This window comes from Cygnus olor, chromosome 14, assembly GCF_009769625.2.
Source record: "Cygnus olor isolate bCygOlo1 chromosome 14, bCygOlo1.pri.v2, whole genome shotgun sequence".
Taxonomy (NCBI): Eukaryota; Metazoa; Chordata; class Aves; order Anseriformes; family Anatidae; genus Cygnus; species Cygnus olor.
The window spans coordinates 11,124,823-11,144,874 of NC_049182.1; the positions used below are offsets into that span (position 1 = coordinate 11,124,823).

General features: G+C 38.3%; 1 protein-coding gene across 1 annotated transcript in view; it reads right to left on the reverse strand.

Moving 5' to 3' along the window:
* The window catches only part of LOC121077618 (ankyrin repeat and KH domain-containing protein 1-like), a 119,608-nt gene that overhangs the window by 16,432 nt on the left and 83,124 nt on the right, over positions 1-20,052 (reverse strand). The window contains 16 exon segments of the mRNA XM_040572954.1: positions 206-316; positions 1,834-1,980; positions 3,687-3,764; positions 4,193-4,509; positions 4,511-4,647; positions 5,049-5,069; positions 5,072-5,222; positions 6,317-6,433; positions 6,708-6,803; positions 7,745-7,907; positions 8,596-8,771; positions 10,034-10,247; positions 10,988-11,130; positions 12,572-12,717; positions 13,570-13,681; positions 13,824-13,969. Coding sequence (XP_040428888.1) covers positions 206-316; positions 1,834-1,980; positions 3,687-3,764; positions 4,193-4,509; positions 4,511-4,647; positions 5,049-5,069; positions 5,072-5,222; positions 6,317-6,433; positions 6,708-6,803; positions 7,745-7,907; positions 8,596-8,771; positions 10,034-10,247; positions 10,988-11,130; positions 12,572-12,717; positions 13,570-13,681; positions 13,824-13,969 — 2,275 coding nt within the window.

A 20,052-nucleotide genomic window follows, 5' to 3' on the forward strand; every position in this document is an offset into this window, starting at 1 on the left:
TACACAGGGCTCCTTAACTGTACCTTGGTCTCCTTTCACCGCATTCCACTAAGAACCCCACGCCACCACCCAAGAAGATGTCCCTCTTCCAACAGAGCTCACCATAGCGCCCAGGGCCCCTGCCCACCCAACACCCACTGCTGTTTCCCTCCCTACCCACCAAGCTCAGTCATTTTTTAACCTTGAGAAGTGCCCAAAACAGTACCTTTTTGCTCCTGAACAGCAGCGTCCTCCTCTCTGCAGCTGAAATTGCTCAATTGGTGTTGGCTGCAGAGTGTTGCTAGGGGGAGGGTCTTTCAAAACTCTGCCTACTTGCCTGTCAGGGGTAGAAGGGATGTATTCATTGGTTACTTCTTTGACAGACATCCCTTCTAGCCAGAGGGGTACTGGAGAGTGAGGGGGGAGAGGAGGAGGAGGAGGAGGAGGAGGATGAAGACGAGGAGGAGAATTCCCACTGTTGAGACCGGGAAAGACTTTAGGAGATGAAGGCATGCAGCTCCCAGGCATTTTGCACCCACATCTATAGTCACCAAAATGCTCTTCGGCTGGTCACATGCTTTGCTGGTCAGTCAGGGCACAGCAAACACTGGCACAGAACACTTTACGCACACGTTCTTTCTTTGTGACAAGACCTGAGCCCTCAGGGGTTAAGAAGGCTCAGGTTTTGGGTGTTATTTCTAAAACTCTAGCATCTCCGGCAGGACAGCAGACAATATCCAACAAAGCAGTTAAATTGAGCCTATGAGACTCAAGAGACACAGTAGGAGAGATGGAGCAACTCCGGGGTCAATGGCGGGGTCTGTGTGCAGCCCTGGAAAGGAGCCAGCTGCCTGTTTAACGGTTTCATGCCTGCACGACTCACCAAGCGGTGGGCAGCCTGCGACCACACAAGGTCATTGTCACAGCAGAGAACCATATTTGTGAATGCAACAAAAGGCAGAAGACTGAGCCAACTCCAAAGGTTCAAACGCTTAAGTAGTCAGATTAAAACACCTCTTTTTAATTTTATTAAAAATTTTGTGGCTTCCGCTAATCTGGACGCATTAAATCCGCTGTGCGATTACTTTCTTTACACACAGCCTAAAATTCTCTAAAATGAGATATTTGGTCACGACCATTGCAGAAGAGAAAAACAGCAGTGCACCTAAAGCACTTGACACTTGTATGCCCATGCCATATTCCTTTATCAAAAAAGGAAACAAAACAAGAAAGCCAGATGACAATTTCTAGTTAAAAGTAGTAGACATAACGAAGATTACAGAAAAGATGCTGCGTGGCTAATGGCCAGATAATAAAAATCGGTACATTCTCAAAGGGAAACTGTGCTTTACAGAAGTACAAATTAGTTTTAAACATTTTCCAGCACCCAAATTAAGGTCACAAAAGTTTCATTGGAATCAGGGATCAAAGTCACCACCCAAAACACAACTGAGGTTTAGCCTTGCAGTGATCATCCACCTGCCCTCTACTTCACTAACATCTATTTCACCTTTAGTTCATGTGCAATCATCTGCCTTAGGGACTTTTTGTTACCATCTGTTCCCTGCCCTTTTATCTTATCCCCACATCCTTTATTCCGCTGAAGCCACAGGTGATGAAAACCTTCATGCCAAATAAAGTGTTTGTGTCATACTGACATTAACTTAGTGAGAGGATACTACAAATTAGGACTGCAATTTTTCATGGCACTGCAAGATGAAGAGGATTTTTTTTTTAAAAGAAATTATTACAATGAAATAATTAAACGAACCTGATGGACATTCTATACTTGAGCATAATTTACAAGCTAAAACGTTGAAACAGTTTTCTTAAACACAGAATTAAAGTCTTTACCTTCTAACCACTTCTTTCCAGCCTTCTTCTCTTTTCTGGCCTCTTTTTGGACTAGTCAGATTCAGCTTTACACTTGGAGAGCTCAGAGGCAGGGAAACAGGCTTGTAAGTAGTTGACAAAGAATTTGAATTACCTTCACCATCAAGTCTGGGAACAGAAATGTACGGATTACAAAATACAGAATAATGATGACAGCATTATAGTGTACATCTCTGGAACCTAGAACTTCTGAACTGCTTTCATTCCTCTCCCCCCGCCCCAAACCACTGGCTGACTTAAGTAATTTGTTACATTTTAGTCCACATCCTATATCCTTTCTTCAAGGATTGGAGGCACTAAACTGAATGAATTAATACCAGAAGTACTAAAGACATCATCTATAAATAGTTTATAATGGGTGGTACACAACCACTTAAGGTACACCCTGATTGTGTGTTCTCTTTTTTGAATAGCTTTTTAATAAAAGGTACTTTGAGAATAATGTTGCTTTCTTACTAGGTACTTGAAAATGTCTCCAATTTTCATCTCTTATTATTACAGATTCCCTAGAAAGCAGTAAAGTATTAGATAAGTGTTTTTACACCCTTCAAGACCCCATTTTATGAAAGGGTAACCAGGGCACATTTATTTTAGGATATTTAACTCCCAGTAAAGTCAATTTGAAAGCACGTATGCAAATATTACCTGTACTAAAACTGCAGCAATAGCCTAGTGATATGAACAGTGCAAAGTTTGGATGGGAGAGAAAAAGGGAAAGAGAGGAACAGATAAACTCTTGTAGACTAACTGATCTACGTGAAGGTGAAAGAAGTGGTTCTAGTGGCTCACAAGTTCATCTGCAGTACTGAAACAGAGGTGATCTCTAAAATTTTGTAAGTTTTATAAAAAATTTAAAAAGTTATAAAATTTACGTCATAGTTATAAGACTAGACTCGGCCAAGCTAATCTACAGCACAAGTGGAAGATGTCTGAATCATAACAGTACTGTCACAGACACGTCTATGACCAAACAGGAAAAGAATTCAGGAAGAGAAAAGACTTTTTCAGAAAAAGTCTGCCTGGTGCAAGAACCAAAGAGCATCTGCAGAAGTTAAACATACTAGCTCCATTTTAATTTATATACTGTCTTGTTTTGTTGTTTTGTTTTCTTAAGTGTACTTCTAACAGAAGCACCACTCCTTTCTTCAATATAAGGAGTCAGAAGTACACATTTACTTAATCCTGCTTCAGTGTACGGTATTCAAAGGCTTTTGTAGATCTTGGACAAAAGGTCCAAGACAGAATCAGTTTATATTCATAAAACAGAACATAGGCAGAAGCCAGTTTCTAATATTGATAAAGAATGTTAGAGACGTTCTCCCCACCCCACAACCCCAAGGGCTGACAAATCCACTTATTCTGCACCTAATTTTAACCCTGGAGGGAAAAAGAAAAACAGCTGAGAGCCCAACTTATCTTCCCACTCTCAGTCAAGTGCCTCAATCAGTCTGGCAACTGCCTTCTTGCTTGCTGTGTTTTTTGATCCCATGTTTGCATTCCTATTGAAGTTGGGTTCTTAGCCAGACAGGTGTCCTGAAGACTGACCCCGTAACCCTTCTACCTCACTTAATTCCTAGGGAGAAAAATATATATGGAGATCAGACTTGTACTACTTACATGTACAAGTTAGAGTGGAACTTTTTAGCAAAGATAACAAATTTAGATTGTATCTAAGCTTTCTGGTTCAGACCAATGACCCTATTCAGAACCCGGTCTTATTAAGGTTAGTTATTAGCTCATTCACTGGCAACTCAATGATCTTCCAAACCATTCATATGGCCCTTAGACATTCCCTGAGTTGTTTCAACTCTCACCTCTGGCTCGACAAGGTTAAGTCAAACTGGCCATCAACCTGACAGGTGAAATGCTCAGAGTCATCAACGTCTTCCCTCCTTAAAACAAAGAGATTGCAATTCAAATGAGTTAATGATGAAACCAGAAAACAATCACGAGGTAACTAAACCTTGTGACTAGATCATAAGAAAGGCTGGCTTTTATTTTTTAAATTCCCAGTGTATTCACTCTAAAATCTATTCAATGAAGTTAGCAATTCAGCACGGGTACAACACAGCGCAAAGAGAAAACTGGATGTTCTGACAAAGTAGTATTAAAAACTAGTCAGCAATACCAAAAAAATTATCTTTAGTGTTCTAACAAGGCTGCATTCAAACTTGACAGTATAATTTAATAGGAAAGCAAACTCAGTCTCTTAAGATTTTGGGAATGTACCAACTGGCGTAAGGCCTGAGCTACGGAAAAAATTTACATCGGCATAGGTAAAACATGGTGAAACAACAGGCAAGCAACAAGAAAGTCTCACCTTGTTGGTGTTTTTGAAGCTGAAGCACTCGTTTTTTCTTCCTGAGAAGGGATAAGCAACGAGGCATAGCGCCGCTCAGACGAATTTGTATCCATTGTGAAGTTCAACTCCTGGCTTTTACCTCCACTGCTACTTTCACTATTGCAATCTGTGCTATCCAAATTATCTGAATCACTATTCCCACTTGCACCACCACCTCTTGGCTCTCCATTTATTTTATTTTTATCTGCTTTTTGCTGTGCTAGAGATATATGCTGATCTGGCAAAATAATCTGCATATTCTGAGGAGTCTCTTTTGTTTTATTTTTCTTATTTTTTTCTGTTTGTGCTGGGAGTAGTCACCACATTAGCTCTCTTTTTCCCAAAGGCATTTGTGAAAGTAGCTGAAGTTGCAGAAATTCCAATTGTAGTCGTAGTAGTTGCACTAGGAGGCTCTATAGGAACTTCTTGCTCCACTGAAAGAAAAAGATTTGATATACAGTCAAAAATCACAAAACATAGGAATCAGTGCCCCTGAAGATACTCCAGCTGAAGTTACGCTCTTTGATGAGTTGTCAGTCTGTTTGCACCACATACAGCTGTAAAATCTCCAAGAAGGTAAAAGCTTTGGGAACATAGGAGGAAACCAAAAAAAAAAAAAGAACAAAGCAGATTTGCAAGGAACACAGACAACTGCTCGCTCAAGTTGCTGACTGAAGGGGTAGGAACCAGGGCAGAAACTATGCAACAATGTCACAGTACCCAAGAAACCAGCTTCCTAACAGATTCACTTTTAACCACTAGGTGGTTTAAAAAAAAAAGCAAAAAATAGGCAACCCCAACAACTGCATTGTTCACAGAAACACTTGTTCTTTACCTTCATCATCATTTTCTTCTCATCATCATCTTCTTGAAGTTCTAGAGTTTCTTTAGGTTTGTTTTCTTCATCTTCTTCTTGTTTTCTCTTTTGTTCCTCTTTCTTCTTCTTTCTCTTTTCCTTTCTCTTCTCTCTTTTAGCGGCAAGGGCTTGTTTTCTGCTTTCTTCTCTTGACTATGTAGGAAAAAAGTATTCATATATAAACCTTATGACAAAAACTAAGTTTTAATTCCTACAAAGTGGGGTTGGGGAGAAAGGAGAGGAGAGCAGGGTGAACAATGATGACTGTCACATACTGAATCATTATGCAGAGACTAGACAGACATGATGGAACAATAGGACTAGCTGGTCTCAAAAGCTTCCAAGGAATGACAGTAAAACGCAACTAAACAAGAGATGATATAAAAACAATTTTACTGGAAAGCCAGCAAAATCTCTCATTATCTCTGTCCTTTCTCAAAAAAAAAAACATTTCATAATGTTGCAAAAATACTGATGAGATTACCACCTTTGACTCAAAAAAAAAGTATCCTAGAATACAGAAGAAACTACTATAATTTTTCCATTTTAATCACATGTTTAGTATATGGGATCAGTCACAGCTATGCTATACTGTAGCTTTGTACAGCAACTGATAGATGTTTAACAAGTCAGCAACCTCGGAAGATTTAAAAAAACGAATATGGAACTTGTCCAAAACATCCCTCACTAAGGAAATGTTGTATGAACTGTTCATCAGCAGTTCTAAGAGCCTCCATTTAGAAAGCCTGTTAAAGAGTGCTTAGGAAGCCTCTGCATTATTCTGGGACACTTACCAATACTCTTAGTGAGGAAGAATTTGACTTTTCCCACTATCTGCTCGACTCCGTTGAGCTCATCTGGCATCTCTCCTTTGCAAACCTGACTACAGGTCCATAAAACACCTATGGACTGTACTTCACACTGTATACAACATACCATGTATCACTCCACCAGGACTGAAGATCTCCCTTATTCAAACTTATCATCCGTGCTGAAGTAATGCAAAAGAGCTACTACCTAAGGTAACAATCACCAAGTCCAAGCTTTCCTAAAAATAACAGTGGAGTGGCTAAAAGAAAAATTCAGTGCTAATCTGCCAACCTCAGTATATATTTTACATTTAAGGAAAGCAAATACAGTTATAGCATGAAGAACTACTGCCCAAAGAAACACCAAGAGGAAATACAGCCTATAGGTTTACACATAACTTCAACAGTTAAGCTACACAACTGCAATTCTCAACTCACTTTTTCCAGGTCTAGCTCCTTCAGCAATATAGTCGCATTCTTATTCGCTTCTGCAGCCTGCTGGTCTTTAGCTTTCACAATTGTCTCCACACACTGGTGACACTTTTTCAACAAGTCCTGGAACGCAAAATTTTTCTTACCATCTATGTAATAAACTAAGGAAAGAAGCATGCTCTACAAAACACGAGATTCCCTGTATTCATAAACACACAAACTATTTCAACAGATTAAGGCACTAAACACCGATTTTAAGTTCTGTATTAAAAGGTTGTTCAAAAAAACTCAGAATCAGACAGGCACGTGAGCAAACATACATTCAGTTTTTGAATATTTAAGAATTTCTCATATGTTTTTGCGGAAAATACTGGACCGGGTTTGCTCTCACACTCACCTTGTCAGTTATTGTTGCTATATATCGCATGCATTCAATGTCCGATGGAAACTGGTTAACTTCTTTCACTAGGAACTGAACTACTTTCACATGCCCCTAGAATATCAAAGAAAAATCTAGTCTCTGGTATAAAATTGTTAGTATTCATCATCAAAACACAAATTTGATATCTCTTGGTTCAGTACAGAAGATGAAAAATATGCAAAAACATTTCTGATAAACTGCTATTTGGGCTGAAAGGCAGTTACAGTTTGCTTAGTGTTGACAGTACATTTACTTTTGTATGTAATGGTGGCAATGACAAACTCTCTTGCAAGTAATTGTTTCTTTTAAAATACAGTGAGCAAACTGGGCTTGAGGGCAAAGCCAGCTGTTCACATTTTTAACAGCCAGAATGACCCTGTTTTGCCCCCACCTGTCACCTCTAGTCCATTTTCTGGCCAGTCACTCCACTGAGTGGATGCAATTTGTCCAGTTACAAGGTGAGTCTCATCAGGGAACTAAGCCACCTGAATATTATCCTGGCAAACATTTTCTTTTACTGCTGGATCTACCACTTGATGGGGTACACTGTGCAGCCAGTCTCTGTTGCCTCTGAATTTATTTGAAAGCAATGGAGAGACAGAAGCAGCATGCTCAGTACTGACTTTTTGACTTTGTCAAAAAAGCAGCTGCAGACTTGTTTGATATTTTATTAAAGATAAAACAAATACAGTTAATGAATTGTTCTGCTACAGCAGGAGTTATTTAACATGCTTTACGGAACAAAGATTTCACCTCATAAATTAGATCTGTGTGAAGTACACCTTAGCTCTTCTCCATACAGAGTCTAGGATTCACAGATTATGATTAAAGTAATCATAAAAAATTAAGATCATCATAAATAATAAAAAATTATGATCACTTTAAAGCATTTTATCAAAACAGAAATTTTGGTGTGTTGATTCTTCCGTAACCAACCATTCAGATTTAAGACCAGGTGAGAAACTGTTTTGAAAACACTTAGCACTGAACACAGAATCCAGTTGGTGTCCTACCTTGCGAAATGCTGACATAAGAGGTGTTATTTTCCGATTATCTGCTGCATCCACATCTGCTCCTGCTTGCACAAGCAACTGAACTACATCATAGTGACCACCATTAGCAGCCAACCAAAGGGGTGTGTTTCCTTTCTTGTTACGAACATCAATATGCGCTCCTCTAGAAGAGTACAAGTGTAATCAAGTGAAATAAAGCATGAGTAAAGATGAAGTCAGGAAGTAAGACAATGAAAGATCAGAGTACAATTAGATATGAAACTTTAATTACTGAAACCTAGTGGCTAGAGAAATTGTGTCCCTGAAATCATCCATTTATGTCACAACATAGTAACACAAGCATTATTTAAGACTCCTTTACTCTTGTTTCCCAGCAATGAGCACCCACTTCTTGTAGCCTACTGCACCACAGTTATGCAACTATCAACCAAAGGTCCTTTACCATTTCATTAACATGGTGACTAAACATGTGGCAAAGCAGCCCCTTGAGATGTTAGCTGTATATGGGGGTTATGCTTGAAGAGCTCAAACTACTTCCAGGCTTTGCCCCGCAAGTGACAGCGGGGCAATGATCACGTGTGAACTGCTGGATTAATACACAGCCAACAGAGCTGCCAAATCAGACACTGTTTGCTTATCTGTGGTCCCAGCTGTCTGCTTAGCTTAATTAACACTGGAGTAGCAGGATACTCTAGGATAACATGGGAGAGTAGGGAGCAGATGCAACATCCTACTTCTGAAGATTCCCATCCCATTTGCTCTCAGATGCATGAGGCAATGTAAACAAGAGTACCCTTGCTACGAGGAACATAGCTACAGAACACAGGGGCTGCTAATGAGAAGTAATTTACCGATTAATCAACAGCTCACAGAACTTGTAGTGACCCTTATCTGCTGCAATTGTTAAAGCTGTATCTCTTGAGGAAGGCACAGGTGGAGCATTAACATCTGCTCCCTTATCAAGGAGAACCCTTCCAACCTCTGCATATCCTCCTGAAGCAGCTTCCATCAGAGGTGTGAGACCAGTCTGTGCAAAAAGAATGAATTACATGATGTGAAATTCATACAATATACTTGGATAAACTATACATGATTTTCTACATGCGGAAATCAGATTTTTGTTTACTTAGCCGTATATAAGGAGCCTAACTTGAAGCAGTCTCTCGAAAAACTCTTGCCATTTGATTTAGTCAAGAGCTTGCCTGGGTTTGTATTAAGTATGGCCAGATACCTACCTCAACAGCAAAAACAAAGTTTACAACACGTCTAAAAGAAAAGTCAGAACAGATCCAAATGGAGATAATTATTTCTACAAAAATGTCCCCAAACTAGCTTTATACAATTTCTCTAGCCTCCCTTAGCATGATTGTTCTAGGGCCAAATCAGTTGCCTGACTAGACTGTTAAACAAACTTAGGCCAACTGACCATTTGAGAGCTGGCTTTTATCCATATCCCCTTTTCTCCAGCCACAGCCATTCCAAAAGCTGGCAGGATAGCAATTATTTCAGCAGCCTTAAGAGTTACCAAAAATTGTTTTGTGCTAGGGAAATCAGTCTGGCTGTCCAGACAAGCCTTAAGCTTTATGACACAAGACACAAAGCTGCCCCAGAGTACCAACACATGGGACCTATTTCAGAGGCACAGAAAGTCACAGTACTGAAACCATGGGTTCTGCACTAACATTTTAAGATTAGTTTTACAGGGTTTGATTCCACTACTTCTGTTCATGTGGATTAAGCAATCTGTTGTATATGAGAATCACAATAAGCATTACGATTCTCTTCCTGTCTAGACTTCACTCAGATGTAGAAATATCTTTTGATGAATATCACACCACCATTACACCTGAAAAGTTTGCCAGTACTAGAGAGCAAGAGACAATCTAAGTTACATTATTAAGTTGGAAAAATCAGTCTGCTTTCACCCCCAATACAATGCACCTTCATCAATGCTTCCATTTTTAAACAAGACATAAAAAAACGAACATTTCAGAACTGTAAATAAGTCCTCATATATTTCCCATTTGCAGTAAATTAAACCTGCACAACAGGGGCAAGGAGTATTTACTAAAAATTATTTAATCTTTCATCAGCAAGCATTGTGTTCAAATACCTTTAAAGAAAAAGACACCTGATCAAACATCCACCTCCTTTCATTGCTAATTTGCTACTGAACCACTGAAAACAGAGATGAATGCCCAAATAGTAATAGGAAAACATGAAAAAATGACTACTCAGAAATACACTTGTGAGAAATAAGTGACACAGAAAGGTGATTCACATACTTACCTTTGCCCTATGCTCAACATTGGCCTTCCTGTCCAAAAGCAGACTGACCACCTCTGCTCGGCCTTGGAAGCAGGCCAGGGTGAGGGCTGTATTGCGATTGGTCTCAATCTGAGCATTAATATCAGAACCCATATCAAGCAACAGCTTCACGGCAGGTACATGGCCATTCATAGCAGCCAACATCAGAGGAGAAATACCTAGTTTACTCCCAGTCCTAAAGAGAAAGAAACACTACAGTTCCCAGAACTGGATGAATGCTCGGGGAAATGCAAGCGTATCTAAGAGGAACAAGATGCTTCATTGAAAGTCAAAACCAAACATTTAAAATATACAAAAGCAGACACTCAACTAAAACACTAGCAATTCTGAATTGATTATCAGAAACCAGCAGAGTAAATACATCCACAGACTACCAAAATTAATAAACAAGTAACAGGTGTTTCAGCTTTTACACATTAGATGGCTGAAGTACACAAAAGAATTAAACCACATATAAACAAGGCTACATCCGATTCAAGAAAAATTACATCTGTGTGTTAGAAGCATAAATTTCTGTAGTGATAGAAAAAATATTAGTTTTCCTACAGTTAATAAATAGGAAACTTGAGGGAGACAACTAAATACATTCTTTTCCTTTTGCAGAAAAAAGTGTCTCCAAATAAATACATGAAGCTGCCTTGTTCTTTGGCTGGTTCCTTTACCTGGTTCTACTGGAAATTTGGCTTCTAGATCCCAGAAGAAAAAGGAGAGTGAAGGAGTAGGTTTACAAACTACATCGTGACTTAAAATTTATAGAGAGATAAAGTTTGTCTGTGGTAAAGGCAACTTAAAAGGTAATTGAGGTAATGTGAACAAAAACTGTAACATCAGTAGTGTAGAAAAGCTGTGAGGAGGTCTGAAAGTTCTAGAGATTCCAATATATGCCTTAGATGCAGTTCATCTTAGGTATGTTACCTTGAATTAATTTCTGCCCCAGCACTGAGAAGAATCTTGATGATATTAACATATCCACCAGATGCAGCAAGGCTTAATGGTGTATAATCAGACACATTCCTATGCTCTTTATTTGCTCCCCTTGCCAACAGCAAATCAACAACCTGAAAAAACAACGCACATTAGAAGACATATTTATGCGGCCTTAACCTTCTTTAACTTCCTTGGATGATAGCTATCACACGCTCAAACTTTTCAGTCTGCTACCAGTGTCTATTGTCAAAAGATGAGCAAAAGAGGATAGAGGTTTTCCTGTACAATCTTTACGTTCCTTCATGTCACTGTACAGACTTATCAACTAACAAATGTATCTGAGAATCCACGTGGGTTGTAACAGTACTGCACTTGTCTTCCAGAAAGATTATTTTACCTAATCAAATATTACAAGGCTTCGAAGTGAAGCTTTTCCTGTGAATTTAAGTTTGCAAACAATGGATACATTCAACTCCTGTAATGTCTCACACTGAGTGTCTTTCACAAACTCCCAAAACTTTAATTCAAATGACACTTGATAGAAGTTTGACTGTGTTACATGGCCTTTACAATAAAACACACAGTAAAAATCAGACTGATGTTAATGGAACAAGGATGAGGAAGAACCACTCTCTGGATCAGAAGCTGCTTAAGAGAAATAGAAGAAAAAAATTGAAATGTTTCTGGTGAAGTACTACACATTGGTGTACTGATTAGCTAGTTGCTAAGCAAGAAACATGACAGGTAGATTCTGGCATAAGAAAACAAAAGGTAAGAACAAGAGACGTATGTAGTTTAATAAGTAATACTATCACAGGCTACATTAATATCTCATTTTATTTAAGAGCACCACTTTTACTGTGATTTGGAAGACAAAGAGGAAACTTTCCAGTTTTGTCCAATTACTTTAGTCCTTACAGATTTCAAAACTTATCACTCTTTTATCTGGCATGGAATCCTTTGCCATTACTATGGTATATTCGAAGCTAGTCTGACTACAGCTGAAGTAGGAAGGGTTTAAAAAGAAGAGAAACAACTTATTAAAGTCCAAATAAAACTGTTGAGAGAACTGAAACATCATTAGAAGACTAGTATAATGTGTCCTTCTATTGAGAATGTGCTGTGCATTGTATCTGCATTTATCAATCTAGTAATAAAACCATGTACTGCCAACACAAAATTCCAGTTTCTGTTCTTGGCTGCCTGCACCGACTGTTTAAGTTTAGAGAGCAGGGAGGATTCCTAAGGGTAGCGTTCAGTGAATGAAGTTAAATGCCTCTACCTCCTTCACAAAACTACTCATCTTCTAGAGATACATCGACAGAAGAATGATCATGAGTTGTAATAGTTAGCTAACAAAACCAGGATAGCCAAGGGAGAAAAGAATAAATTCCCTTTCTTCTTGGGAAAGACTAAAACTAGTAATGCTTATATAGTTTAAAAACCTTTTTTTTTTTTTTTTTTTTTTTTTAAAAAAGGAAGATGTATTATACCTTCCACAACAAAAAAACACCATACAGAAAACAGTTTAAAAAAAAAGAATTAACATTCAAGGATGACAAACATCTGTACCTCCTGGCGTCCACCAGAGCATGCCAATGAAAGCGGAGTATCCTTTGTGCGCTCAGATTGTGCTTCTATATCGCCACCTTTATCTAAAAGGATTTCCACTACACCAACATGTCCAGCTGTTGCAGCCAGGATCAAAGGTGTAAAACCTAATAACAAAAAATTATGTTAAAAGTAACCTAGAGAATTTCAGAACTGTAAGTGGCAGAAATGCAAAATTCATAGTGACTTTTATTGCTCAGACAAGTCTTCCTCAGACTGGGCATTTTCCTGTATAGGCCACAATCTTGGATCCTCTCCTACCCCTCTTCTGACTCTGACAATTTGAGACTTCCAGACCCAAACTCCAAATATGTTTAAAGGCTCTTCAAATAAATGAATAAATCTGAACAATATTGCACTGATCAGTTTGGATTAACTTCTGACCAATTCATGTCTCTAGGCATGTCACCTCTTTCTACTTAATTCTTATTTAATATCATTCCAACCAGTGAACAAATCGGCACCATGCATGTTGGTTATTTCCAGTGGCCAGTGCAAGCTCTGGGAAGAGAAGCATGGTTTTGTTCTCTCAGCTCCAAGAGATTTGAGATTTTGCTGAATCTGATTATTAGGAATGATGTGATATGCAACCTGACATTATCCACAAGCAAAACATTACCTTTGTCATCCAAGATTTGATATTTACCCCAATTAGCTGCTCTCTCTAGGACACTAAGGTCTTTTGCGGAGAGTGAATCATGATGGAAGTGCTTCATATTTCAAAAATTTGCCTAATATGCCATTCAGATAGATGCACTTCTTTTCAAAAATAAGGACGGAATGCCATATAGTGTCTCTTGATTCACACGGCCAATATTTCTACATTAAGTACCAGAATGCAATTCATTATTTTTGCAACCCCTGGCCATTTTCTGAAGCAAAGAATCCCGAATTCCTATTTGGGATTTGGTGTTCCAAGTTGTAGCTGAAGGTCAAACTGTTTTGATATTGTAGCTTACCCTTCTTGTCTCTGTGTTCAATATTGGCACCACGTGCAATTAGTACAGAAACAAGTTCTTCATGACCTCCCGCACATGCAAGGGTCAGAGCAGTGTCGTGATTGCTTTCAGTCTGCAGAGTTGGGCAAGAAAAGAAGACAGTCAAAAATTAAAAATATTTTAAGGGAACTTCAGCATTTTTGACAGTACTAGATAAAAAATTTTCAGAATTTATCAGAAAGAAAAACCACTCAAGCCTAGTTGGTATTACTCACATGAGCATCAATGTCAACTGAAGGATACATAGGGAGCACTGACTGTGACGCCACGTTACTTGATGTCTGTGAGCAGGGTTCAGGTGTAGGGGATTCCGTAGTGTGCAAGGAGCTGGTGGAGCCACTGGGCACTCTGCTATTCACAGCTGAAATGTAACAACATATTATGAATTCATTCTTAGAAATTCTACATTTTATATGAGAAATTTAGTCCTGTAAAACTGCAACAGTCTAGTATCAAAACAGAAGCGGAAGAAAACAAATTAAGTGGTCCTAACAACAAACAAGTTGGTATCTCACGTAAAGGAGCTTTCCAGCAGTTCAGTAATAAAAGTTATCTCCAAACTATGTTAATTTAGAAAAATAATTTTATGAATTAGACTGTAAATATTATAAATTATAACATTTAGTTATTTTTTAATTGCAACTGTCACCATTAAAGATCCATCATATACAAAATCTAACCACACAGGTGACTTTAATCACTGAAATACAAACCCAATGTTCAGAAACAAAGTATAAATCTGGAATTAAAAAGTTTTTCATGTAAAGGTTAGAGCACATCTAGACACCAGAGGAGGTTTCCAAAGCAAGACAAGTGACAGACTTACTCACACCTTCAATCGTGCTATAACAACCCAAAAGTTACATGAGTTATCTACAACCCATGAAGGGCTAGAACAACCCAGAAAGGCTGAAAGACAGAAGGGGGAGGGGGGGGAATAAGAAAGCTGAAAACTGTAGGCTGTGTGCTCCTTAGGATTTACTACCGATTGGTCGCAGCCTTTAGAAGACCTCTCATCCTGAAGGTACTTCTCAGCTCAGGGACAAAAGTAGTTTGGTAGTGCAACTTTATTTTCTTTTTTTTTTTTTTTCTTAACAACTTAAGAAACCGGTAACTGAAATTAAGTTTTTATTCGACTAGTTTTAAATATAAGGGCTGAGAAGCTTTACCAGAACAAGCAAAGAAATATCCCCATGGACGTGTATTGCATGCTCCAGACCCTAGCCTGCCTTTGTAACACAGTGAAAACATCTGGCTACCTGCCTCTCTCTTTCCTATTTTCTCAGCTAAAAGACTACACAAGCCATAGAAAGACTACACAAGCTACAAGCCTCCCTATTTCCTTCAAGCTTTCCTTGTTTTTTTCCAGCTTTGGGACTACAAGGGGAACTCAAATCAAAGGCTCTCAACTGGGATTACTTGTCAGGAAGGTCTAATGCACTAACCACTAGTGCACTTTACAGTAAGTCATGTTAATGTAACATCTGTATTTGACAAGTAACTTGTACTGCAGGAATGCCAAGTTTCTATACTGCGCAGCCTCTTTAGATGTAATATCTAATTAGCTTTGCTTTCTCCAATATAAGTACTGCTTTGTAGTATTCCCGGAGCAAACAACTAATGGAAAACATTAACTGCAGGTAAGAAATACGCAGTGCAGTTACCTGTTTTTGTTCAAACATTTCAAGTGGCAAGGGAATATGAAGGATAAACTCACATCTGTGTATTGCTTAGAGAAACTTTTGCAAAATTTTCCCAATAATAGTGCTTAAATAGTTCAGCCTTCATGATTCCTCTTGCATATCCATAATTATTCATATAAAAACAGTGTAGATAGAAAAGTCTTCGAAAAATCTTCAACGTGGCTTCTAATACCACTAATGAAGCCTATTCATGTACAACTGCACGTGACAAAGGAAATACAGACTGCAGTAAGTTGTAGAGAGCTCAGTTTACATGTGTTCAGAAAGAGAGAAAGCACAAATGAATGCATGGGGGGTAGAGTTAACACAAACTGTGGGAAGCTACCATTTTCCACTGTAATTTTAAATGCTACTTTAATTAAAGTGTTCTCCTTGGTCCACGGTCACGAACAAACATTACCATGTGGCTACCACATTTCAGCAACAAGATATTCTATCCGCATTCCCAGTTTTGCTTCACTTTACAACCTTCCTGAACAAACCAAGTTTGCGTTAGAAGTTTTGAAGTTGCCACACTTCATCTGCTTACTCTGGATTACTACTTAGAGCAGCAGATGAGAATTCACGTAATACAATTGTCTCCCTCAAAGCACTGAAGTGCAAGATATTAACTGCATTTCTACAAATTATTCCTTCTAAAACATGAAATACCGCATCACACTGTTAAGGACTGATCTTACTTTAAATCAAACTTACTCAAACAAGATACTGACTCAATGCTTTCAGGTCTTGCAGCTACAGATGGCATCTAAAAATGTATGCATGCGTGAGACATACAAAGTAGGTGCACGCAGAGGGACTCCACTTGAGCCACTTTACGATTTGTTAACGAAATACATTTATTGCCACTGTTAGATTCATCAAATTCTCTATATTTCACGACCATAACTGAAAGTGTCAAACTATTTCCTGCAAACTTTAGATTTTCATCACATTTGAAATCTGAGTGTGCTTTAGGCATTTCGCTTACACAGTAACAATGTCAAGTGAGAGAGAATGCACCAAAGGCAACAGAAACACAAATAAACCCTGTATATTACTGATACCCCAAACTCTTCTTTAAAACACAATCTAACAAGAGTCCTACAGTATGCAGTGATTAATCCCTCCCTGTTAACTACTGTGTCAACAAAATTGCAGGATTTCTTTTTTTCTGAAGTTTATTTTTTACTCCCTTAGAATGTTTGTCAGGCTTGAAATTGGTCTAAGGGAAACGCCAATGTGATTTGTGCTCTGGAAAGTAAAACTTACCTGAGAACTACTACCTCCAGTTTCACGCAGAGGTTTCAGTTCAGTGAATTACAAAGGTTACAGAATATAGAGATTTTTAACTCAAAGCATCATCTTGCAACAAAGTCTCCAATGCACCTTCACAAACCTTCCTATGGAATCCTAGGATACTGAGACAGTTAACCAAGACTGGGCAGACGAATTTCTCGGTCTGCTCCTCAATTACACACCACCACTGAACCGTAAGCCAGTCCTGTGAAACTCATCCAGGGAGATGTCGTCGTCTTACTGACTGAACAGAACCCTTCCAACAGGAATGGAAGAAGCACCTCTCCATCCCCTTCCCTGGCCAGGACCGGATCTCTCAGACCTCTGCAAGAATCCCATCGTCTGCCTGACAGACCAGAGGGAAACTGAGGATAAATTTCAAACGACTGATTTTTAGCAAGTTGTATTTCCAATACCAACAGCTAGAGTACAGTCTTCCGAAGTAGCAGCAATACCACACCCGATCCAGATCACAGCAATTACTTGTGTCTCAGTAATCGGGAGTCCTACAAAGACAACTCTAAGAGTACAGCAGCATGAGGTGTAGCCATTGAGAGGGAAGGAGGTGAATCATGTTGTTTCCAGGGGAAAGACTGCTTGGAGAATACAAAACAAGTGATCAAAGGGAAGATCACTTCCAGGGACTCCAAGCGTCAAGCACCACTCCGGAATTTCTAACGGACTTGGAAAACGTGTTGCTTTAATCTTTAAGACAAAAGCTTTTCAAAATGCAGCTTACTTCCTAATGAACAATTGTTTCATCTTTCCACGTGAAAGGATGCCCATAAACAATGATAGCCAGGCATTGATTAAAGAATAAATTAAAATCAATTTTCACAATGTATACCTTAGATCATGATAAAATGCTTATTTCGTGACAAAGGGTTTGGATGCTTCTGTAGACTTAAATTTAAATAAAAAAAACACCTATTTATACTAGGTCCAACCCTTAAATGACAATGTCAAAATCCATTTTTCCCATGTTTTAAGAAGGGCATGCAATTTTCCAAAGAGACTTCCTTTGCACCAGGGCGAAGCCTAAGACAATTCTCAAATAAACACGGATGACTATTTCCCAAAGTTATGGAAAAATAAATAAATCACAAGAAGCATGAGTAAAACAAATGGAAGCAAGAACTTAGTATTTTGTCTTGGTACGACTCAAGGCATTGGCACAAACTTAAGCAAACAGCTTTTAGAGGTGATCACAGCTGTAGTCTGAAGGAGAATATGCATAACAATTGTTATGCCATGAACATGTAAATTCATGAACAGTGGACTTGTATTCCAGTTCTGCCTTCCTCAAAGGGACTGGTGTTTTCAGGACAAAGAGAACAATTCTTCTGCATATTGCCGTGTCTCATTCTATGAATCACAGTTCTCACTCCACATTATCCTAGTAAACTACTACTCCAAAGAGCTATCCTAAAAATAATAACCCAGATGTCACACCTTTAAATAGTTATGTTAAAAAAATCCAATTCTGGATAACCAACCAAAACCAGAATTTCAGAACCAAATAAAATTTAATAAAGTGTCTTAAAACATCTGGAATATAAGTATACAAACCTGAACTCCCAGGAGGAGAGGCAGATAGAAGTATGCTCTCTCCTGCCACCCCCCCCCCCCCCCCCCAAAAAAAAAAAGAACCACAGCTGAGTACAAGCAGGAATCATTAATATTCTAGTTACAGACCAAATGTAGTAGCAAAAGAAAATCCTTCATTTGAACAGACAAAAAAATAAAAAGCAAGAAAGCATCAATTCAGCTACTGCCACCTAAGAAGTTTACTATGGTAAATGTGCAATGTGCACAGCAATGAAACTCCAACAATGCAAGGCAAGATGCTTTAAAAACAATTGTACTAAGTGATGAAAATTAAGTCAGAAATGTGCTCTTATACTGGAAGATGTGATCCAAATTATCGTTTTCCCACTCTAAACTGCACCATGTTCATATATCTCTTTTGCAGACCCAATTAAAATTTTGACTAAAGATCACAGCTTCAAAGATAGAATTAGAAATTAGTTGTAAAGTTTTTACTTCAGCATATCTAACTTTCCATTATAAGCAAACATGAAGAGAAAAGAAGAGTTGCTTTGTTTTTAGGTTTTACCTGACTTCCCAAATATTGCTCAGTTACTTCTGCATAGCTCAGGTGCAGGTTGATCAGCTTTATGAACCATTTTTATGAACTCAGGTATAAACACCTACCAGCAACTGGCTGTTACTTTTCAATACTTTGTACCTTACCACCAACCATCTCAGCCCCTAGTAGCTATTTTATTAGCTGACGAGAAATACTCTGTGTATGTCGTCAAAGGAAGTTAGCAAAATGAAGATTCGAGGTTTTGTAGAAATGTATGTCCTTCCCTATAAACAAATAGCCAGAACTGAAGCTTTGAAAAGTTTGCCTTTTTTATATTACCACTGGTAAGAATAACAATATGTCATTTCAGTGCAGAGGGCAAAAAGCTGACTTGAACATTCTGTTCTTGTAAAGTAGACTTGATACAAACTGGATACTCAACAGGAATAAAAATGTTCACACCTCTTCTAAATCAAGTGTCACTCACCACCATTAACGTAGTTCCACCAGTGGCACTGTAATCAAGGGAGATATTTCATAGGCACACTAAATCCTCAGTCTGAGGGAGAACAGGAATCTTCCCACGGAGACAGACTTCCCAGACACCAGACACCCATCCCCTTAACAATTTTAACCAGCATCTATAGCACGCACACAAAGTCAGCTTTTATAACGTTTTCTGCTGCTCAAAATTGCTTTACAAAATTAATGACTAATAAACAAATTTGTAGAAAAAGATCAGGTTTGTTTTAAATACAGATCAAAGAATTACGTGTAAGATTAGGTAGATTTACAATTTGTTTTTAAATACACATACATTTGAGTTTAGCAGGACTATGATTTACATATTGTTTTAGAGTCTTTTTTAAAAAACTGAGCAAAACTATCTAAATCTCTCCTGACCTTTTGTTTTTGAAACAAATTTATGAATTTAAGAAAGTAAAGCAACATCAGTATTTTTTACAGGAGCATCTGGAATTAGGATAGCTAAAGTTTCCTTGATTTGCATCTGTAAGCACACTGTATCTAATCATTTTTAGAAGTGTGTGCTATCTGCACAGTTTTTGAAATGAGATTTACTTCACAAAACCAGTAAACAGATCAGAAAATGAACAACAAGAACTAGCAGATCTACTGTTAAAGGTCCTTGAGTCAAAATATTTCTACTCAAAATTATGTTTGTTTTTTTTTTTTAAGATAAATTTTATTTTCCTGCTCAAGATTTCCCCCCCTCTCCCCCCACCCCCGAGCATACAGTTAAGTATATTTCATTTTCTTATGCTATCTGGAAATGAAAAGTCAAGGTAGATTTTGTCACAGGGTACAATGCCAATATCATTGACAAGTCACAAGTATTTTGGTAATACATCTGAA